The sequence below is a fragment of the Botrytis sinoallii genome (genome assembly GCF_014898435.1).
Source record: "Botrytis sinoallii strain Bc 23 chromosome Unknown BSIN_001, whole genome shotgun sequence".
Classification (NCBI taxonomy): domain Eukaryota; kingdom Fungi; phylum Ascomycota; class Leotiomycetes; order Helotiales; family Sclerotiniaceae; genus Botrytis; species Botrytis sinoallii.
The window spans coordinates 3,046,103-3,069,419 of record NW_024066028.1 but is presented as its reverse complement, the minus strand read 5'-3'; the positions used below and the strand labels follow the sequence as shown (position 1 = coordinate 3,069,419).

General features: G+C 43.0%; 6 protein-coding genes across 6 annotated transcripts; 4 read left to right on the top strand and 2 right to left on the bottom strand.

Moving 5' to 3' along the window:
• Window positions 1–266: 266 nt before the first annotated feature.
• On the bottom strand, window positions 267–1,247 carry EAF02_000648 (uncharacterized protein; the record flags this gene model as incomplete). The annotated part of the gene is made up of 1 exon (XM_038896696.1): window positions 267–1,247. One exon carries the CDS (start codon window positions 1,245–1,247, stop codon window positions 267–269), a length of 981 nt encoding a protein of 326 aa, XP_038763555.1.
• Window positions 1,248–2,432: 1,185 nt separating this feature from the next.
• EAF02_000647 (uncharacterized protein) lies at window positions 2,433–3,086 on the top strand (the record flags this gene model as incomplete). The annotated part of the gene is made up of 1 exon (XM_038896695.1): window positions 2,433–3,086. The coding sequence occupies one exon, from the start codon at window positions 2,433–2,435 to the stop codon at window positions 3,084–3,086; it is 654 nt and encodes a 217-aa protein (XP_038763554.1).
• A 2,702-nt stretch (window positions 3,087–5,788) lies between these two features.
• On the top strand, window positions 5,789–6,272 carry EAF02_000646 (uncharacterized protein; the record flags this gene model as incomplete). Its single annotated transcript, XM_038896694.1, has 3 exons — window positions 5,789–5,850; window positions 5,908–6,208; window positions 6,264–6,272. 3 exons carry the CDS (start codon window positions 5,789–5,791, stop codon window positions 6,270–6,272), a joined length of 372 nt encoding a protein of 123 aa, XP_038763553.1.
• A 1,318-nt stretch (window positions 6,273–7,590) lies between these two features.
• Window positions 7,591–8,769, top strand: EAF02_000645 (uncharacterized protein; the record flags this gene model as incomplete). Its single annotated transcript, XM_038896693.1, has 2 exons — window positions 7,591–7,825; window positions 8,111–8,769. The coding sequence occupies 2 exons, from the start codon at window positions 7,591–7,593 to the stop codon at window positions 8,767–8,769; spliced, it is 894 nt and encodes a 297-aa protein (XP_038763552.1).
• Window positions 8,770–9,292: 523 nt separating this feature from the next.
• On the bottom strand, window positions 9,293–10,623 carry EAF02_000644 (uncharacterized protein; the record flags this gene model as incomplete). The annotated part of the gene is made up of 2 exons (XM_038896692.1): window positions 9,293–10,019; window positions 10,079–10,623. The coding sequence occupies 2 exons, from the start codon at window positions 10,621–10,623 to the stop codon at window positions 9,293–9,295; spliced, it is 1,272 nt and encodes a 423-aa protein (XP_038763551.1).
• An 8,911-nt stretch (window positions 10,624–19,534) lies between these two features.
• EAF02_000643 (uncharacterized protein) lies at window positions 19,535–21,751 on the top strand (the record flags this gene model as incomplete). Its single annotated transcript, XM_038896691.1, has 5 exons — window positions 19,535–20,252; window positions 20,309–20,368; window positions 20,439–20,449; window positions 20,603–21,094; window positions 21,143–21,751. 5 exons carry the CDS (start codon window positions 19,535–19,537, stop codon window positions 21,749–21,751), a joined length of 1,890 nt encoding a protein of 629 aa, XP_038763550.1.
• Window positions 21,752–23,317: the final 1,566 nt, after the last annotated feature.

The following is a 23,317-nucleotide window of genomic DNA, read 5'->3' as shown; positions in this document are numbered from 1 at the left end:
CTAGTAATACATGTTGACTCAAGGACTACTAACATATTCTTGGAGCACTGCAAAGCGATGCTCGATAATTTATAATGGCACAGGTCTCGATTTCGGGCAGGCAAAGCTCTATTGAGCCGAGACTCTCGGAGCGGTGTTGAAATAATGTTGTTGAATTTGTTTCCGAGGGTGGGACCATGAAAATGTTCAAAAGTAAAGACTGTGCTGACGGGGCTCGAATCCTCCGGCCAAATAGAGAGTATTGTTGCAATTGCATATATCTTCTTTTAGGATTGACCCGGTTGACGAGCAATAACATTCTCAAAATCTGTAGTATATGATTCAACCATCATAAAATCAGGTCCGTTGGGAGAATCAAGCATCGCCAGAATCGGACCGCCTCCATCCCCTACAAGAATACCTTTAACACAAGGGTCAAAGAGGCATTCAATGTCTGTTGCAGAATCGCCATAATAGGCCGCTTGATCATCGGTGTCGAGGTTCCAATGCTTAAGCAATCTGTGCATTGCGTTTGCTTTCGTGTCCGATGTAGTTAATGGTGTCATAAACTCTCGATTATGAACGTGTAGGAAGTGATTAATGAGAAGTTGGGTACTGGGAAAGGGACCGAAATCGCAATCCGGGCAGTTAGCTTGAGTAGTGTTGAGTCCAGCCTCCCAACCCCATTCAGGACCCCTCAAGATTCCTGCTTCGTCTGGAGAATTCGCTACGATTGGTGCTTCGATAAGATATCCCAAGTACTGCTCCAAAGCGCCCCTTATAAAGTCTTTTGAGAAACTGACTGAGACGACACCCCAAAAACCATTTCGTCTCTCAATCTCTTCTATAATTTCCCTAAAGCCTTCTCTGATCGCCAATTTTCCTTCCAAGACAGCACGCCCACCAGCAGCTTCCCATTCTCTTTTGGATATGCCTGCAAATATACCTGAACTACTGATGCGGTTGATGCTTCTAATCTCGAGTTCCTTCTGGCTTCTTTGACGCTCAATTATCCCCTCCAATGTATCCCATTTCGGCTCGTATCCCTCAATGTGAGCACTATACTCAGTGTCATACGCAGTAACGATTTCTTGCCACACTTGAGTGAAATCTTTCGCTTCGACAAGATGATAGGCAATAGCAGTGTCTGCAATGAGCTGGCTAGTGTCCTTCATGGTAATTGTGCAATCGAAGTCGAAGATGAAATGAGTAAATCTTTCATCCCTCGGGTGTGTCGTACGAAGAACCGGAAGCGGATCGGGCTTCATGATGTTTGGTGTTCTTCTTTTGTGTGATAGACGATTAGAATCTTGACCAGAGGGGATGAGAATGAGATTCGTGGGTTGAAAAGTCGAACGGGAGAAACCATGAGCAAAAGTCGAACAGTGTAATCATGGTGACTTGATTTATTAACCACTTGATCGAACTTGCCAGATACAATATGTAATTTGTAGAGAGTCACTTCCCTGAAGGAAGAGGTCTATACCTCGAAGGCAGGTGAGCACATGATTACAGATAGAGAGAGTTTACTACAACTCGAATAGCTAGAAGTCGCAAACCAAGAGAAATACCTACATAGCAGGCCTTATAACAATGATCCTCAATGTTGCAATACTGTCTTAGTAACTCAAATGTCTCTTCAATTTCAGAGTGTTACACTAGAAACCAAAGCAAACAATTAATGGCTTTTCGAAACTGGCAATGCGTATGGTGGGAGACTTTGCTACAAAATTGCCAACACTACCACGTGACTATTCGGAACTAGCTACCTACTTACTAACCTCAGCCATTCACGTGCCATTTTTTACAGCGATGTGCACCAGTTGTAGCCCTGATTACTAAGCATCCACAAAAAACACCTCGACGACCAATACCCACCCCCACCCAGGACCTATTCGAACCACCTACTACCTCTCATCTCTTGATCCAACAACACCAAGACATTGAGTATAAAGATATCTATTAAATTAATTGATTCGCCGAATTTGAGTCTGTCATCATGTCAGATGGTTCTCATATTTACCATTCATAGAATGTTCTCACCAATTCTGGCAAGTTTCCAACGCCTTCTAGCATTTTCCAGCATTTTCCAGTGATTGCTTCATGCTTCAATGGCCTGATGTCTCCTGATTTCCAAACCCCGCATCTATTCTTTGTAATTCTATTTGCTCTCAAACATGGCAGTCGTCATTCTGGAAAGTGCTGGTGTTCAATTGAATATTGATCATTACATCAATATCGTAAATTCTAGTAATTGCTAGAAAAGTCCAGGAGTTCGTCAAATTCAATATATAAAGGTAGGCTTAATCTCTGAATAACCTCTCTTCTTTTTTCTTCATCAGTACAACAATCTTCAATACAGTTTCATGCAATCTTGTTATCGAACAACTTCAAGACTTCCAGTCGCAACAACTATCAAACGAATCCTCAAACCACAAACAACAACGCGCAAAATGTCTTTCTTCCCACGACACTACATCACAAACGAGGCTTCCTCCTTCCATCCTCTCTTCCGTCTTCTTGACGACTTTGATCAATACAGCAGTGGCCGCAACGACAACAACTCTCGTCACCACCGCAGCAATGTCATGAAGACCTTCACCCCCAAATTCGATGTCAAGGAAGCCGGTGAAATCTATGAACTCCACGGTGAACTTCCAGGTATCGAGCAGAAGGATGTCGAAATCGAATTCATCGATGACCAAACCCTCACCATCCGTGGTCGTACCGAGCGCTCTTACACTTCCGGTACTCCACCAGCTGGTTTCGTCGAAGATGCACCCAAGTCTGGCGCCATTACTGAAGGCGGTGAAGCCGAACACAAAGACAAAGTTCACCAACCAACCGTCGAAGATGAAGATGAATCAACTCCAGCAGGCAATGACGCCAACACTCAAATTACCAAGGCCAGCGAGGAGAGAAAGGCCAAGGAACCTGATCACAAATTCTGGGTTTCTGAGCGTAGCATCGGTGAATTCTCCCGATCTTTCAGCTTCCCAGTTCGCGTCAACCAAGATGCAGTTCAGGCTAGCATGAAGAACGGTATTCTTAGCATCATCGTTCCAAAGGCTAAGAAGCAAGAAGGACGCAAGATCACCATTCAGTAAATCAATCACTTCTCTCGGTTTATCTGATCACTTCTACGATAATACGAATGCATTAACGGAAGGAAGGAAGCGAGGAGTATTTTGGCACTGGCATTTTCTTAGCGATGGATTAATTATGGTGTTTTAAGGGAGGAAAGGGAAAGGAACTGGAGGTGATAATGGAAGATTTGCTTGCAGGAGGAAATTCATGGTACTTTGCTACGAGTTTGACTTGCTCTTTATTATTCTTTGTTTGCTAGCAACTAATCCTATGTACTTACATAAAAAATAACAAAAAAATAGCACTTGATATCCAGATAATTTGTCTATCCATAGCCTTGTGAAATTTGAGTGTGAAATTTGAGTATAATTTTGAGTGTGAATACCTGACTTGAATGCATCTCCATCTTAATGCTACCTAATAAAATGCCAATAAAGAACAGTACCAGATTTGAAAGCCAACCTTTACAGCTTTCATTCTACCACAAATCTGTTTGGGCTTTGATTTTGACCCAGCTTGAGTTCAAAAGATCAATTTAAGGTTTGTTTAATAGTTGCCACTGGCATCCTGTTAAGTATTTGGGCGAAATGAATTAATCAGAAGCGATGTCTAGCAGACCATTCTATCATTTTTTATTCAATTTCATATATGAAAACTCCCACTTTCTATCTGGTCGATTAAACTTACAGGCAGCCTGTCATTAAGTGATATTAACAGTCGAGAACCCTCGATCTACACTCTGATCACCATCTGGCCATTTCGTTTCAGATGATTTCACTGCTTACCTATTCCTTTAGGACACATCCACTGAATCCACACTCCTTCATCTTGAATCTTGATTCTTGACACCACCACTGAGACACCTGATAGGATAAGCGATCCAAAACTTCCGTCACCTGCACAGTGCACATCTAAGACCTGACGCGAAAGCTTCATTTCAACCAACGTCTAAACCTCCATGCTGATAAACAAAATTAACGCAATCCATGATTTTGACGTCAATCGCTCGAAACAATAAACATAAGTTGGACCTTGAAACTTCATGATGAAAAAGTCATCTCGTAGATATTGCATCTGGTCCATCCGTGTATTGTAACCGTAGCGGTCAAGGCCCGTCCAAATGATTGATTTGAGGACAAACCTACATATACCTGGATTTTTCATATAAAAATAAATTGACAGACGAGGGCAAAACCGCCAAACAATTATTAAATTCCATAGAAGCCCTAATGAGATGTCGATCCCCAGAGCCTCGAACGTGTGGGATCGATATCATTGGTTGTTTATCAATGGATTGAATCTTGATGATAGTACCTTACTCTGTACTACTTCGTACTCCTAGCAATCCTACGGTATCTAATTGATCCTTCCGCAGAACGTATCATTCCAGACGTCTAAGAGATTGCTTGGCTGGGGGAGAAACAACGTTCACTCCCACACTGCCATGCCGTGCCCACTGCCCAGCCATGTTATCGCGATTGTCATGAACACATCGGTGAACTAACTACCATGATCCAGGAACCATTTGAGAAACAACATGGGGTTTAATCTTAAGCTGCTGCAGGGGCCCGCATGAAATACCTCCGATAGCCCTGCAAGAACCCGTCCGCCCGTCAATTATGATTTGTCTAGATTTCTGGAATATCAATATTTGAACATTTTAGATTCGCTCTCGTCACGCTCGTTCGTGTCTTCCTGATGAGTTTTCTTCATGCTGTGGACGGATTCGTATGATGGAACGATAGATGTTGACTCTTGAATCTATTAACGGCTACTATGTATTCTTATGTTTTAATAGCACGGCAGGCATCTATGTATCAATAAATTGTTATTAGTTGTTCATCTTTTGGCTAATTCAAGCTACAAATGACGTTTTTTCCAATTTCTCAAATCGCTGTCTAACATTCACCAATGATAGATTCTATTTGGCTTCACTCAATTTCATGATTCTAATGAGAATCTGGAAAACAAACAAAGGTATGGATTCCCTGCATGCTCCAACCTTGACAGGACTGAGTGGAGCTTCGATTCTTCGACGATTAGATGAAGTTATAATTTCTATGCGGACATCGTGCCAAAACGTGTAAATCATACAATTTTCTGCCACAAGCGATGTATCCATGCCGCCACACCAGTGTTATAATCATATCACAGAAGATATCGACCCTAAAAGGTTCAATCTACCTATCGCCAAGTACAAAAAAAGTAGTAACCTATGGGTTAGTTGAAAGTGAATCCAGACTCGACAGCAAGGGCCCATGGGGTTGTACGACAGGAACAAGAGGGAGATTTGCCATGGAACCACGATAGATTGCAGCCCCAATCACATCAACGAATCGCCTCATTCCCGTGCAGTCTTCCCATTTCCTCATTCAAATTGTGGAAGAAATGAGAATTGGAGACGGTAGAAGGTTGTCAATCTCCGCTTGGTGGGTCGGGGAGATTCACTTTGTGGGTCGACCGGGGATTCGTTATCAAAGGGGGGAATGACCCGGGATATCACCTTTGATGGCCTTTATACCTGACAATTAGACGCGTGTATATATGACGCTGCCGTTCGTCTGCAGTTCATCTTTTTCTTTTTTCCGTATCCATCGATCAGTTACACTCAGTTACACTATAGTAATCACACACACTCATTTAAAAAAAACAATCAACCTCTTCAAAATCCAAACACTTTCTCCAAACCAAAACCCAAACCAAAAAACTTCAATCTATCAAAATGCAGTTCAACATCCTCGCCCTTACCGTTGCCGCCATGGCCTCTGTCGCAGTTGCCACTGAGTAAGTTCTTTCGACTTCGAAAATTTAGATCGAACCCAATACTAACGATATCCATAGGACTGTCACCGTCTACGCTTGCCCAAGCTCCACTGGTCTCTCCGGCTCTTCTGCCACCGCTGGTGCTTCCTCTGGATCTTCCTCCGGTGAATCTTCCGGCCTCACCTCCGGCTCCAACCCATCTGGTGTTGCTGCCCCTAGCGGTGTTGCTGCCCCTAGCGGTGTTGCTGCCCCAACTGCCTCATCCGGTGTCGTTACCTCCCCATCTGGAACCAGCTCCCCAATTGCTTACGCTACTGGTGCTGCTGGCCACATCCAAGTTTCCGCTTTCGGAATGGTTGTCGCTGGTGCCGTTGCTCTTGTATGTTTTTCACCCACAATCTCTCATCTCTATCTCGAAACTAATTCATAAATAGCTCATCTAAATTCCTTAATCGAGCATCGACAGGCGTCCGGATCATTAACGATGGCGTCTTCAATTTCTTTCGATAATTTGACCTAACGACATACCCTTTTCTTTCGTGACCCAGCGACGAGATACCCTGATGTGTGATCTACACTTGTGACGCAAGTTGGATGGCTGATTTGGTTCAATTACGGAGCTGCTGGATTTTTGCAGAGGATGTGGATGATGCTTTGACATCGACTTCTCTCTTGTACATATGATACTTCATTGCAAACATATTAAATCAACAAGACTGCGTCGATTTTTGGAGTTGTGAATATTACAAATTAATAAAATAATCTTTCCATTCATTGCGAACTTCATTTGATGGTGCTTTGATTTCACTTTTTGCAGTCCCATAATTGAGGTGATTTTTTTCCCAGCTTGGCGTCTGAGGATCTTCGAAGTCCCGACGATCGCCCACAATTTCCATGCATATCCGTTTCAGATACACACAGCGGTACTCTACTTGGAGCTCTCTGAAGTCAAAATATGATAGGCTGAAGCAACCCACAACTTTCAAACGGGCAATATGTACCTACTCACATCATAACCTCGACCAAACGCATCCGCAACATACCATCGTTCCAAACAAATACCAGCAATTAATCTAGATATGCCAAAGGATTCACACTAAATCGAAGACAATAGATGCGGAAGTACTATTCTCCATGAACATTGATAGCTACCTTAGATAATCATAAGCATTGGATATCTGTACATATTTATTTGCCTTACCTAGATAGTCTCCAGTCCGCTCAAGTCAATCGCTTTGCCTTCAAGACCACCACAGCTCTCATCCGCTGCAACCATTCTCTCGTCTCTCGAGGTTTAGAATATTCATATCCCATCAAACAACATCGTAAGTACTGTGAGGTCTTCTGATCATCCATCATCTCCGCTGTCCAATCTGCTATCCACGTAGCATACATAGTCTGTAGCTTCCTTGTCGTGGAAATAAAACATGAACCTATTGCTATCTACCTTTACGATGATGCCATCAGTCATGAATGAGCCAGTTCGTAGTATATTGTTGCATTCAATCGACCTAGAAAACACTTATCCATGTATATCATATCGCAGGTATGTAGGTATATATGGAAAGATGGGAAGATATGGGAGGAAATGAAGTTACCAAATTCCCTGCACGGTCGTCACTGCCAGACCCCAGCAAAAAAAACCCCTAGCGAGCCTCGCCCAAAATTCCCGTCTCCAAAGCTAAGCTTCCTCATGCACATGTAAATCAAAGCAAAATATCTCCATCTTCTTTCCACCATACCACACTCCACACCACCAAAATGGCACAACCACTCCCCCGATTCTCGCGTCGATTTCTTCAACAATCTTCGCCCTTTCAATCTCTCCCACGAACACGCAGCTTCCGTCCTCAGTTCCATGCGAATGCCAAATCTACAAGAGGTTACTCAACAGGAGGACCTAGTAAAAGTCCATTGAAGATCTGGCCTTTTGTCGCTATTACATTGGTGGGAAGTGGTGCTTATGCGTTGATGGTTAGGAGTAGAGCTGGCACTGGTATGTATATCTCCTTGCTATTGGTTATGGATGATTGGGGTGAATGCGACTGGAAGATTGGATGGGGACAACACATGGGATTGATGCTCTTGATTGAATGGATTCGAGGGCCGCTTTAAGTTTCGGTGATGGACTCATGGTCAAACACCAAAACCACCTCATCTCATGCATTCGCTCATTGTCCATCCATCTATCCCCCCATCTGCCAAAATTCCCTTTTCCCTTTCTCACTACTTCCCGTACCATATTCAGCACAAACTCATCTCTAACATCCCAAACCACCAGACATGGCCCCTCCAACTCCCCAACTCCCTTCTCCCCCAAAACCAACCCCAACCTTCTCTCCCGAAAAAGTAACCATCCTCTTCGTTCTCGGTGGCCCAGGAGCCGGAAAAGGTACTCAATGCGCCAACCTCGTCCGAGACTACAACTTTACCCATCTCTCCGCCGGGGATCTATTACGAGCTGAGCAAGAGCGTCCCGGCTCTGAATTCGGAGAGATGATTAAAGATTACATCAAGAACGGTCTTATAGTACCCATGGAAGTAACAGTTCAACTGCTCGAAAACGCCATGACGGAAGTCATTTCCAAATCCCCCACTGGAACTGGAAAGTTCTTGATCGATGGATTTCCACGCAAATTAGATCAGGCGCATAAATTTGAAGATACAGTTTGTAAAGGAAGATACGTGTTGTTCTACGATTGCCCCGAGGCGGAAATGCAAAGAAGATTGATGGAGAGGGGAAAGACTAGCGGCAGAACAGATGACAATGCTGAGAGCATTCAGAAGCGATTCAAGGTTTTCATCGAGACGAGTATGCCGGTTGTGGATTATTTTGAAAAGCGGGGCAGAGTTATTAAACTCGACGCTACAAAGACCCCAGAGGGGGTTTATGAGGAGACTAGGAAGAAGTTGGAGGAGAAGTTGGGAAAGACATTTTGAGAAGGGTCGAGGATACACAAGTTTTGGAAGTGGGGGTTATGGAAATGGATATAGGCAGGTTGCATGGGAGGGAGTTTGATAGATATACGGGAGCAGGCAAAGAGGGTATAATCCGGAATATAGATCAGGAAAGTAAAAAAAAATACCTCGGACAGAGTATAAAAAGAGGCATACAACAACAAATAACAAACACATAATACGAATCAGGGATTGACATCCTTCAATTCTCGTTTTAATCCGATAGTTGTAGAAATCATAAACATCAGGCATGTTCAAATGCACATCTCATTCGATATGTAGATTTCTATTCTTAATCTTCTTTTCACTTCACTCCCTTTTCATGGCTTCATATCGTGGCTTCATCGTGAACATGAAAATAATGGATGTTCTCCTACACCATTACCAGATGCTAATGCGAACCATTGCATTGCCACTGTACAAACATCTAAGAACGCCGACGAAACGAGGAACCTTTTTTTGAGACCAATCCATGAATTAACAACAACTTTCAGGAGTTGATGTGCTAATCAGTACCCATCTCTACCATGTTATCACTTCTTCGTCCAGCTCTCATCCCCTGTGTACCAGAAACCTTCTTATCAGCCTCTTGGATTTCTTTCTCCTTCTGAGTTTCAGCAGCTTGTCTCTCCCTGCTGATGACCTCCTTTACGCCTCTCAAACTCTCCTTCCATTGATCCAACCTCGTGGCAACCTCACGCCATTGCTTCTCTCCAAATACACGGTACGTGGTTCTGTGAATAAGGAAAACTTGCTTCTGTTGTGATAATTTACCCTCAACCAAACCAGCTCTGATAACGTCGATAACCCACATCTCAACATCTTCAGGTGCGACTTGCAATGCTTTGGAAATGCGCTTGTATTCGAGTTCGCGGGTATGGGTCGAGGCAGCCAAACTAGCCAAGGTCAGGAGTCGCATCTTACGGTGCAACTTGCTGTTGTCCAAGTTCTCTTTCTCGACGAAACCATCGTGCTCGTCTTGGAAATCATTGTAGTCCTCAAGTTCCTTCTCGGCGAAGATTTCAAGGAGTTCAGAGTAGATTGCGTGGGAATCGCTCAAGGCTTGAACGGCGGGAAGGGAAGTAAGATCGTGGAAATCGAAATGGGTGTTGGAGAGAATCGCGGTTCTTAATGCTTTAATGGCGAGTTTCTGGGCCGATTCGGAAGCAATGGCTTTCTCATCTTTGCCGTCGAAAGTTCGGAGAGCTTTGAGAATATATTGGTATGATTCCCTAAACGTAGCAAGATTAGTAAAATATACTCGAGTCACTGAGATTGACTTCAAACGTACTCCTCCTCGCCGGAATCATCTGCCACTTCTGCGATCATTTCGAAAAGTTTTCTTTGCTCCTCCTCCTCAATCTGCCATTCAACAATCCAGGTGTCCAATTTCTTCAACTGTGGTCGCAACATTTCGTAGTTTCCACTGTTCTTAATGAGCTTAAGAACAGCTTGGAAGACATTAAATCTGGTCTCATTATCTGGTTGTAAAAGGTTGAAGATGGTTGTCAGAACATTCAGCGCGAGGCCTGGTCCATTCAAAGGTGATGAAGTAATTGGTTTTGCGAGGTTGTCGCAAATTCTAGGCAGATACATGTTGACATTTGGAGACTGGTTGCAGAGATAGACCAATAGGTTGTATGCGGCAGTAAATTCTTTCTCTGGGGATGAGTTCAACTTTTCCGAAGCAGTGACGAGTTTCTTTAAAGCTTCATCCTTTTGTTTTGCTGCGAGGAGGGGTTGAACTTCTGGGCCGATTTCGAGGTATTCGGCCAGCTCTTGTGCCAAATCCTCGAAAGTGCCATCGATGAAGACTTGCTGCGTCGCGGGCGCCATATTTGCAGAAATGATCGAAATGTGGTTGAGGCGGGGAGGTTGGGGTCTTCGATGGGGTAAAAATTACGATTCTTGAAGTTGTCGGTATCAAAATGTTCTCTTCTCTTGTGGGATGCGCTAACCGAGGGGCTAGTACGGCGATATTTTTACGACACATATCGGGATCAGCACGAACAAATGTCAATGAATTCTTGAATTCTTGAAAGAGACAAAGAATGAAACAATCATGAGATTGTACAAGATCAAGATGGGTATAAAGAGAAGAGTGAGTTGTTACAATTTTGATATCTATGCCTACTATTTGCTGCCATGTTCATTTTCATTCCGTGGCCTAGTGGCGAGGATATGAGTGAAATTCTAAGAAGTTGTTTGAAATACCTAAAATCATTGATTAATTTACAAAATTATGATAGAAAGATTCCAAATCTTTTTAGTTAATTAGGATACAATTTAAATATTGAGGGAATTGTACTTCATGAGAAGAATCCGCCATGAGTTCAAAGTTCAAAGCTCAAAGCCAATTCAAAAATTGCAGAGAACCCAAGTGGGCTTCATCAATGGCTTCCGGTGAGCTTTGTTTCTGGTGATCCTTTGGGAAATCTTATTGTGTGAGACTGCTTTCAAATGGACTTTCACGTTATTGCTTCTAATGAAGACAATATTCCAAGCTCTTCTTGGTTTGGCATTCGTAAAACTATGTTAAATTGTACAGCACGAGCGTATGTTTATGCTTCATGTCGGCGAAATCGAGCATGTCGAATTTATAGCAGAAATTTTCGAGCAATTCGTCTGGATTTGTAAACGAGTATTGAACCTTTCAATTTTCCAACTCTGCCATACCTTGTACGCCTAATATGCTACATTCTCTGCCAGAGTTGTTAGAGCTTCTTGGTGCTGTCGTGAAAGCCATTAACGAATACCTATGTTCACCAGGTTATACTGCCTTCACATATCTTCGGAAACTAAAATTCTAGAGTGTCACCAATTCGGTCTTTACTTAATCGAGATGGAATCTTAACATCATGCCCACACTGTTTTGCTCATCGACGCGTGTATTCCTAGGTCTCTTCGAATACTTTACTCAGAAAATTAGACTATCGATATTCCGTCAAGCCTGGGGGTAAATGTGCTAACTAGGTATGCAAAGATTGTTTAGGGGGTGGTTGAAATTTGAGCTTTCCATTTAACTTCTTGCGTACACATCTTTGCAGATATTAGTGACCCTTATTTCTATAACCAAATGTTTTTTTACAATATTTTACGGAGAAGTGAGATATTTGGTGCGTGAAGGACCCGTTTCTAGTCATTCCTTATTGTACATACCCAATGATAAATCAGGTGAGTACAAGGATATTTGTACAAAGTGGGCTGTGAGCTGGTTCATAGGAACAGAAGAGAAGTACTTAGTAGTTAAAATGTCTATTTGTCACCCAGATCCCCTATAAACATCAAACGCGATTTCCTCTCTCTAGACTTCACCTAAAGCTAACCACTAGTTATTTGTATTTACTTCTTCAGTTAGAGATGTCTTTCCTACTCGATAGTTCATATCAATAATTCCAAGTGGTATCAGACCTCATCAAGCGTTGACCGCGGAAAGGTCTCATTGAAAAATGTGTGATAAGGATCTATTGAGGTTTCTCAATTTCAATATTTTGTTTAACAAGGGCTTGTGTCAGGTAGCTAGAAGCGGGTTTTATCTTTAGCTTTCGCTGCAAGATGTACTTAGAGTTATCTCCAAATAGTATCTCGAACATGGATTTTGTGATGATTTATTTCCAAAGGGACAACAAAGAGTTATTAGAGTAAGTAAGGTAGTGGTTCTATTGGGAAATTTTCAACTGCTTAAATGCTTAATGATGTCATTCCGAAGAAGAGTGTATAAGCTAACAAAAATTGCTGCACTTTTTCTCTTGTCACCAATTTAACACGTATTACACCTTGTAGCCAATCGAAATGATATGCGCGCTTATGCGGCTCTTTTATGCGCTGCTTCAGCATCACACAACCCCGGAAGTTGAATAATTTGTGCGGAGACTATGCGTTTCGACCATGCATGCACTAAGCATCACAACTACCCTTTGACAGTAAATAGAGCGAGGCTCCTTTCGTGGGCCAAACTGTTGCTGACATTTCATAGGATAGAATTGCTTACTGCGTCGTGTATCATGTTGTTAGAGAAATCTATCTTGCTGCTCTATCGACCAAAGTTAGTGTCAAGACCCTCGTATCAGGTGTTAGCAAGACTAGAGAAACAGTTCCGTATCGTGTATCCATCTTTCCCGCGATATAAACTAGGTACCTCGACTGAAACTTGAGGTGTTCAGAATATTCATGTAGACATCAGATTTGATGGCAATGTTATATTGAGCACAAGAATACGGCTCCAGGATCCGCGCTCTCCTGAGGTCCAAGAGCATGTTTTCCTAGGTGAGGTTGCTACGCTGCATATCTCACTCAAGCCGAAGTGACCTCGCTCAAAAGCCTGTTGTTAGCCAAAGATCCGGCCTGTTTTCCCCGTACATTTATGGAGATCATGCGAAAGATCTGATTGCCTAGCGCTCGGTCAATCCTGAGTGGACATCCAAGATCTTGCAATGATTTGCAAATATATTTGGAGACTGAGAAACATACTCTGCCTACAACAAACTCGCTGGTTTCCTTCAATAACCCTTGATAATATTGCTGAGAATGCCAGCCGTTAAGAACTGAATGATTTGTATTCGCTGAGATTATGGAATTAAAGTTCAATTTACCGCGTATGAGTGACTTGCAAGACAATTATAATAATGGAATTGGTAATTCATGTTCGGACGGATCAGAATTTGCTTAAGCCTTTAAGAATCATAGTCTACAAGGTCAGGTAAGATAGTAAGGAATGGTCGTCAGTGGTAGCGCTTCATGTCTTCCCCTAGTATTGGGTGATAAGATAAGGTTTATTGCGCTGGTTTAGGATCTACGCGGCACTTGTTCTGATGCTATTGCATGTCTTTCAAGGAGTGAGGACTGGAAGAAACAGATCGTCACTTCTGATTCCCAATGATATGAATGTCTTCGGGGCCTTTTGGGAAAAGAAGGGAAGGTCATTGTTGATATATGAAACCGAGTGGACATAGTTGCTATGATAGAGCTTTAGCTTTCAATAGAAGTCAATAAATGCTTGTATGAAATTATGATGCGCAACGAGGTTTTCCAGTCGAAGTACGATCACTCGATAGCAGAGGGTATACCGAGATACATATATTTAAGATAATCAAGATGAATGATTGGCATTGTAGACTTACGATGTTCATGTATTCCATAGAAAGAAGTCTGGATAGTTAAGATAGGGGCGGTTATAGACGGCGTCTACTGCCACTTGGAGATTGCAGGTGTTGGCGGGGGACAAGTGGGGATGCCGGACTTGGACTATGGTTTTTTCTCAGTCCCGCTAACATAAAGTTGCCAATGGAATTCACTATTCTCCCGAACATTCTTAACTTGTAGATGAAAACAGCATTTGGATTTCTTTATGGTCGGTGATGCAACGCGATGCTGATGTCGATCTTTGTAGCTTGTTCGTTGGGCGTGGGGGGTCGGGTATAGATGCGTAAGACATTGAAGAGTGTCCGAATGCAATTATGCTCCCATTTTTATCCAATAGACTTGTCATATAACCATAAACGGATATTGATATGCCGAAAAACACGAGATTTTAACAAGAATCAGATAAGCCATCATTTATTGTTTGAATTGTGATGCCTTTCAATCTTATTTGTGGTGGTCGAGATCGAGGATTTCAAAATCTGAATTTTGGTGGTGGGGTGAGCTGTTGTGTGGCAAATTTCTGCAAAACCCAGATCATCGAGCTGGGAAACTATTTGTGGCCACAGAAAAGGAGCTCCAAGAGCACGACATGGGTATCTCTGCTACTACGACGTCTGATTGCGGGATCCATATCTTACCGGAATACATTAAATTGTCGAGCTTTCAAGTTCTGGAAACCAGCAAACCCTAATGTTATCCTAAGGGTTGCCGGCATATTGAGGCTTCATGCTTGTCTCCAGAGCTGTTGAACTGTGCTGAATCGGTGCTGCGTTTCACAGCTGGTTGCGAGATTATGGGGCTTTAACAGCCAGAAGTCAAACCTTTTGCCGGTGCAGCGAAGCAAACCTTGTAGTTACAGACAGTGCAAAATTCATTTGCAGCGCACAATGTATGTTCTACTGCGATGTGGCTTCTGGGCATCCACGCAAAGATGATTCACCGACTTCACGGGAAGTGGCTCTCAATAACATATGACTAGAATGAGAGTAATTAACGCCGTCGGCGAAGGTGGGTCTCCTCCAAACAAAAAACAATCATGGGGGGCCGAGGCCCTGGGACAAGAACCATGGGTACGACGGGAAAGATCCTGTCCAATGCCTTCAACGGAGAAAGCATACTCGGCCATGCACTCACAGCAGATGTGACCAGCCCAATTTGCGACAAATGACAAGTAGACTAGACTCGGAGTTGTACATCTTTGGAAGCCACCGAATCCTTTCTAGGTTGAACACCATGTTCACCTCCTCCATCTGTTAGGACTCACTGCTGGCGTATCCTCCAACAAGCTATGCCAACTTGGGGGTCGAAGCTAGATCGTGCATGGGTGTCTTATAAGAACAGAGATATTCAGTTTGGTATCAGTGGAAGACCCAATGATATATGCAAAGGCAGTTGCACTAGCCCAGCATAATACAGTCATGCGTGTTGGTAAAGGGTAAATTGTAAGAAAGAATATGCGATATTTATCATGAGCTATCAAAGGAAACAGTAGAGGAGCTAGCGTTATAGGCGGCAAACATCGAGTTGTCCAGGGACTTTGAACACACGATCTAGAACATGATTCTTATGTAGTGTGACGATCAGAGAGCTAAATGGTTATGCTCTTTCTATAAATTGCGCAATCACTCACACCGTAAATTTAGCACTCATGAAAGTGCTAATTGAGATCTTCAAAGATACCGAGCATCCTGGGAGATGGGGGAACTTAGATATGAAATGGGCATTCTTTTGCTGTGATTTTCCTTACTTAAGTATCGACTGGGTATCATTGCGGGTATCTAGAAGGTTAGCACATGAAATATACACATTTCCGAGACATACTTGTTAGAGACGCTAAGGTGAGCTGTCCCCTGGAACCTTATATCGATCAAACCTCAAACAAACCCTTAAAATGGAGTACTCGGTTACTTTCTGGTGATGCAATAGAGTTGCTTGATACTTGGTATCTGCTTCCTCTACTCTACCGTCACTGAACGATGAATTCTTCAAACAGCAAGCTCTAATTGAACGTCAGTGGTCAATGGTCAATGGTTAACACCAACATCGATCATTAGCGTGTGCAACTGAAGCTCTTCTAGGCTTCAGAAGCGACACCGAGTGAGAAACCTCAGAACTAACAAGCTACCCTGACCTGGTCAGGGTTTAGCCATCCGTCAAATTTGAGCTCCCTCCTTTGAGGGAAAGCACGGCACCTACAATGCTTAATAGAATGTTGATATCCGCTCTGTTAAAGCAGCATTGGGTGGCAAGGACTGTTTCGTCGGCAATACTTTGCTTTTCTCTGTTCGGGCAACGGCTCCTCTATAAATGTTACAACGTAGGATGATTGTGCATTTTCCCAAGTGCGCCGGAGGTAAGCGGAAGTCACGATGAGAGTCTTCTTGAGGTTCTATGGTGATCGTTTACTTGATAAGGCTGGTGCTGTTGATCATTACTATACACAAAGCTGTGTCTCAGCCCCAGTGTGGCGTAAGTGACCATGATATTGGCAGCACCTAGGTATATTCCAAGGTGATGAACTTTCTACCTAGCTCAAGCCTCGGTATTACTGATGGAAACGTTACGAGAAGACACACTTAGCATGCTGGTGATGTGGTGGGCTATTTTCAGAAACATGAACATGCCAATTACGTATAGGATTAAACCTGGCATCGTTGATGGATCTCTTCAGTCTTCAATTAGCTACAACCTAGGTATTACACGTTTCGCACAACTTATGTAGCTAGTTTCCATGGAAAAATGATGTCCGGGCAGAATACCGGTAGACTTGCATACCACCCATTATCCTTACACCCGAAAGCATCCAATGATTGTATCGGACTTGCGCCATTCGCTTCTGAGACCGGACCCCTTACCGAAAGGTTACCTTTCCAATCATGGTTTTGGACTTTAATCCTTCTTTTTCTTCCCCACAATGACGATTAAGGGTCCATTTCCTTGGATCGATAACAGAAAGGGCAACTTTTTGATACTCAAGACGAGACATCATCTCCAGTCTCAACCCCTCCTCCCACACAAGCAACACCGAATTGTATGCTTTTGATGATTTGCAGACAGACACCCTCAAGGATTGTTATCTAATAAAGTTAAAAACAGGTAAAAACCAGTCGATAATTACTTCTTCTCATTGAAAGGATGATATCAGCCGTTAGCAATCATTGATATCCTTGAATAAATCTATTTCGAGTTCCGTCCATCTTCATCATATTCCGCACACTTGCATTTACCGTTTAACAACCTGATATTTGAAATAGTAACAACTATTAGGTAAGCCATTAAAAAAAACTAGATGCTTGGGAACCGGTACTTGTGTAGTCTGTTAATAATTTGTATGTTGACAGAAATTTTAATATACGCGGCTGTGGGTAGATGAAGGGGCTTGAGTTTTTGATACGCTTAATAAAGCGAAGAAGCGGACATTACTTCCGAATTTGTTGAATTTTCACGTCGGAAAGAGATGAACCTGTAACTTTGATTGGTCAAAAAGACAAAAACTCAAATCCAAAATCATATGAAAAAAATTGCGCGCGATTCACACGCTATTTCATAGTGATGATGCCTAGTATTTAGTCCTCCGTCCTCCGTCGTCCCCTCCATCCGTTCGGGGTTTTTGTTGTGATCGCAATAGACAGAGCAAAAGAAAGTACGTTCTCTATGAATCTGGTACTATCGACCAATCGTAACTATGGTTTTTGAGATCAAGCAGGGCTATGACCTCAACTGATAACTTCTGTTCATTCGCAGAGTAGTAGCATTACCTGATGTAGCTTACTCACTCTGCTTTAGTACGTTTCGTAAGCCAACGATTCTTTTTCCTCGTACGAGCAATGATTTCATTGATTTTATCGATGGCTTTATCCACGTTCAATGCATCAAGCCACAACAAACTTTGCCTACTTTTGTTGGATCTCCATACAGGTATTTCGTACCAGCCCAGAAAAGCAGATACGGGGTCCGCACATCATTACTCAAGATATTTTTCGAGGATGGATCAAGACATGTAAAATTATATTGATATGACTGTTGAAGATCTTTCAAAAGAAAGAAAAAAGCCCCCAAAATATCAATAATGATGCCTGTAGCGTCTAGACAGCATACCACGATGCCGGGTAATACTTGTATACCTCAGTACCTAAGTTTGAAGAACTGTCTATCTATCGAACTACTGAAACCTTCGCAGAAACTCCCGTTTGTATCAATATCCAATCAGTTTATTCGCCACTGCTTCTACTAGCCGTGTTAACCTTACCAAGGTACACGCAAGTCTCCATCCTCAAGGGTTCTCCCGTACAGTAGAACGAAGTAGTGGTAGGCGAAGAACTCCTAGGCAAAATAAGCTGCGTTCCTTCCCTTTTACAGTTTAGTCAATAGTACTCGCTCCAGCCATGGAATTCTACAAATCCCATGAAATTTTTACCATTTTTAAAAGCGGCCTTCAAGCTCAACAATCAATTTCCCATCATGGGTATCAGGCCAACTCCACCACAATAAGATGTTCGATTCTCCTTCCTTCTCTGCCCTAGATTTGGCTACTTGGACACTGATTCCATGCCAAAAACACTGCTCTGCCATGCATGATTACAATCTAGAAAGCTAAAGCCAACACTATTTTGTCATTATAAACTTTAGATGGGTTTGTAAACGACGTTGAGGCTTATAAATAATGTTTTTTCTTTCTCGTGGGCAGACTTTACCGAATATCCTTAGTCTCTTCGGTCTTCGTACTTTCTAGATTTCCTACCTGATAGTAGTGAGGGTCAATATCTACTTAGTAAACGGGTGATATTTGCCTCCCTACATGTTCCTGACGATCTCTACCCTTTCTTCTGACGCTCAAGTGCCTACATCAAGACGAGACCACCGCCATAAAAACCGTTCTGACCCCCTTCATACCCCGCGTGGCCTTCGATTTCTGGCCGATAGACCGTCAACTTGAGATTAGACCTTATCTTTACAAATCTTTAGCGCTGCCTCATTCTATATTTTGTTCGCAACTCATTCAACAATTCTTCGATACTCTACAGCTCGACAAAGACATTCTGACAGGAAAGCAATCCACATATATTTCAACTGGCTGGAACCTTGGCATCGGGATAATTTCACAGCTTCTCTGTACTACATTGCCTGTCCTTGTTGATCGACTGCATCCAAACATCCCGTCATTTTTCTATGCCCTTCCTCATCCTGGGTTTGGACAGCTGCTTTAACTTCTATCAATCTCTACCGAACGGGCCACGATTGGACCCTTGTTTTTGCCTCCTCCACACAATCTCATCAGCTTCCCATCGTGTAATCTCGAAGTACTGCCACACTCGCTACAAACTTTATATCGACTTTTACCCCCCGGGTTCGATTTGGCCTTGGACTCAAAGCTTCCTTCTGGACACTGTGTTATACTATCTTTTATTGTAATTGAGTTTTCCGCATCAACTCCTCTTCCACCAACGAGTCACAACAAATCACCATTTTGTTCATTCACTATACTTACATTGCACACTTGCCTCATACTTCAGTGGGTGATTGGCACGTGGAATCCCTCTGCCTCCTTGCCAATACTGACTTTGCATAGATCGGGGTTATCATCAGAGCAACCAACCATAAATCCATGGGAGACTCATTAGTTGTCGGGTCCAGATCAAACGATGGCGGATTCCCAGATACTTCACAGGTTCTAAGACAAGACGCTGCGCAGAATCCAGGAACAGAGTCTCAACAGGATAGCTCAAGGAAAGCTTCGAACAGACCCTCGCAGTTGACTAGCACTCCATCGAACTATGCCCCGAACTTGGCGTATTCTCAACATCCTATGTCGCATGCAACACCGGAATCTTTCAACATGACAACACTTAGTGTTACGCTTCCAGATATGTCTTACCAGAACTATGGCCAACGATTTCCTCAAAGCCCCGGCGCTCCACTGCCTTTTATGTATCAGACGCATTTTGCAAACCAAGGCATCTTGAGTCCTCCACCCACCGCTTCGTCATACAGTACCCCATACCAGACGCAATATGGAGGTTATGCGTCCAACCAGCAAATGCACCAACAGCATATGCATATGGCCGCCACCAACCATCAGTTCTATGTTGGTCAAGGATACATGGGACAACCGCATCAACAACCGCAACAATACCAAGCAGGGTCGCAATATTATATACAGCCTGGTAGTTATGGACAGCAAGGCCAAATTTATACAGGAAATCAGATGGGAGTGCAATATCCACAGCGCGATAGTTTCTCTGGGGAAAATAGACCTATGTCACAACACCGCAATGATTTATTCGTCAATGTGACGGGTCAGGTCGGGAAGTCGAATAGCGTTGGTAAGCTCTAGGCTTCTTAAAGTGGCCTTTGAAACCCAATGCTAAGCATATCATAGTCTCTAGTCCAACACAATCATCAGTCGTCAGAGGACCTCCACGAAAGCCCCGTCAAAGTGGTATGTCTAATCTGATTCCTCGCTCGAATTTTACTTAAAAGGTTTCCTAAAACTAACGAATTTGCGCTAGGACACGCGATCGTGAGCATAGTTACTATTTTCATTCCACATACCATATCGAAATCTATATACCCAGTCTCATGTATTCCCTCGACTCTAAACTAAGCTTTAAACTTCTTAGTTGAATTAGGAAGACCTCCTTGATTGGCAACAACTAACCTTTCTATGCTTTAGTGGATCGGCAATTTACCACCCCAGACAGATCTCATGAGCCTCGTCCTTCACGTTTGCAAAGAGACTGTTGGCCTTGAGTCACTATTTTTGATATCCAAGAGTAACTGCGCTTTTGCAAATTTCAAGGATGAGGCTGCATGTGTCGCAGCGCAACTGAAGATTCATGATTCGAGATTTCAAACCGTACGACTTGTCAGTCGTTTACGGAAAGCGTCCGTTGGGACCGTCGGGGGTGTTTCTGTTCCAACAGGCCCAGCAGCTTTGACACTTCCACAGTCATCACCAATCCCATCGATTGATTCGGAAAATGAAAAGGTTTCAAAAGCAGCTGATGAAAAGGCACAGGACCCAGAAAGGGATTCTCTACCTCTCACAAAGGATAAATTCTTCGTGGTCAAGAGTCTTACGGTTGAGGATCTAGAATTAAGCGTACGAAATGGGATTTGGGCAACTCAGACACACAACGAAGAAGCTTTGAATAAGGCATACCAGGTAATTTAATCCGAATTTCAACCGAGACATTCTAACATAAAGCGACAGGCAGCAGATAATGTCTATCTCATATTTTCAGCGAATAAATCGGGCGAATATTTTGGGTACGCACGCATGATCTCGCCCATCAACGAGGACCCAGCAGCAGCCATTGAATTTGCGCCCAAGGCCCAGGCGGTCGAAGATCCCGATCTTCCCAAAGCAATCTCAACGCCAGCATCTGAATTTGCACCCAAAGGACGCATTATCGATGATTCAGCTCGTGGAACAATTTTCTGGGAAGTCGAGCACGACGATTTTGAAGACGTAGAGGAAGATGATAGATCTCAAAGTGGCAAGAGCGATGTGGAAGGCGATGCGCCGTCAAAGGCCTGGGGTAAACCCTTCAGGCTTGAATGGATATCGACGACTCGATTGCCATTCTATCGTACACGCGGACTTCGTAACCCGTGGAATTCAAATCGCGAAGTGAAGATCGCGAGGGATGGGACTGAGTTGGAAACGAGTATTGGAAAGAGATTGGTGGGGCTTTTTCATAGGGTTCCAAGTCCTGTTGTGCCCAGTTTGCCTCAGATGCAGGGAATGCCAATGCCGATGCCGGTGCCCTATCAAATGATGCCTCCCGGTGGATATCAACAGATGCGTTCTTATAATTAAGATGAAAAGGGACGTTGATGTGGGTATCAATCAGATTGGGTGTGGAAAATGACGTGGGAAAAGTCTCTTCAATTTTTGTGTTCATTATTCGTGTTGGCTCGGGCGCCCTGCCCTTCTTCTTTCATTGTATACATGCATGCTGGATAACGCACGTTAACATTCTCTTTTGATATGAAAGCTTTTGGATCGATGCGAATCATGCGATGCAGACGACTTACGAGTCACGATTATCACAAAAGCACAACATTGAGGTTAATATTTCAGAAAGAGTCGGATTGCTTGGCGAGGCGTCACACGAGTGTTGAGCAAGCGAGCGAGTCTTACGATGATGATTTTGGTTTCGTATCTTTGCGATTTGGTGGCATGTCTGTATACATACATGTAGCCATGTTGTATTAGCCAGGTTCTCATGTAGTTATTATCTAAAAACCCCTCAAATATTTCACTGCAAATCCATTCAATTTGCGACATTCCTAGTTCACATCCCTATATCTCTACTTCGATCGTTTACCGCATTCATTCATTCATACCCAAAACTAATTTCTCAAAGGCATTACCCAAAGAAGTTTCTTCGGCAAAAAAGAAAAAAGATGTCGAAATTTGCCACCCTACACTACCTAGGTATCCATAGACAATATCATCCATGCACCTAAGAGTCTTCCCCGCCAAGTTGTATTACCTCCGCTCCGGCATTTCGCCAAACTCAAACTCAAAATTAAATACGATGACAAAGACGTAAAGATCAGACCATTTTTTTCAGAAAGCTTATAATCAAGACGGAATATACCGATGAGATGAACAAAAACATAAACTTTATCGAATAGGAAGGACGTAAGCGGCGCCCCCTTAAGATTTTTTTTCGCTCGCTTATTTACACATTAGCATCGAGATGCTTCATAATTGCATGAACGAATCGTAAGTCGCAGTCAGATGTCAATTTAAATTCGAAATGTAGATAATGAATGTGGCGAATTTCCCTTCTTATCAAATACATTGCGACGGAGAATAAGATGTGGCTGTGATTGCGTATATCTGGGAGGGAAAGGGATTTGCAAATTTGTGAGATTTAAGAGGGCATGTAGGTACACGCATGTGATCACTAGGTATGGGTGTGCGAATGGTGAGTGCCGAATACTGGTGATTGTAGAACCACACTGGAGTAGGGCGTACAATTGTGTAGCATGAATGGTGCGATACATCACATGCAAAAGTGATTGATCAAAGTGTACACCGGCTAAGTTATGTACGTTATGGTATAGCATGTTATTTTGATATATCTAAATGGGATCTACATATTTGTGACATCGAGATCCAAACTATCGCCAAGATTTGGTATCTACAACTAAAGCTTACTGCGGAAATATTGTCACGTAAATTACATACGAGAGGACACTCACACGGGATTAATTTGGATCAGAGAAGAATAGGCTATTAGGAAACACACACACTTCACAGGTGTCCTTTCTACCGAAAAGCCACGAATTCGGAACCATGAGATAGAGTGATAGTTAAGAAGTCTTTTCTAGGCCAGCCAGTTCGCGAGACACTCTATGGAACCACAAGTGA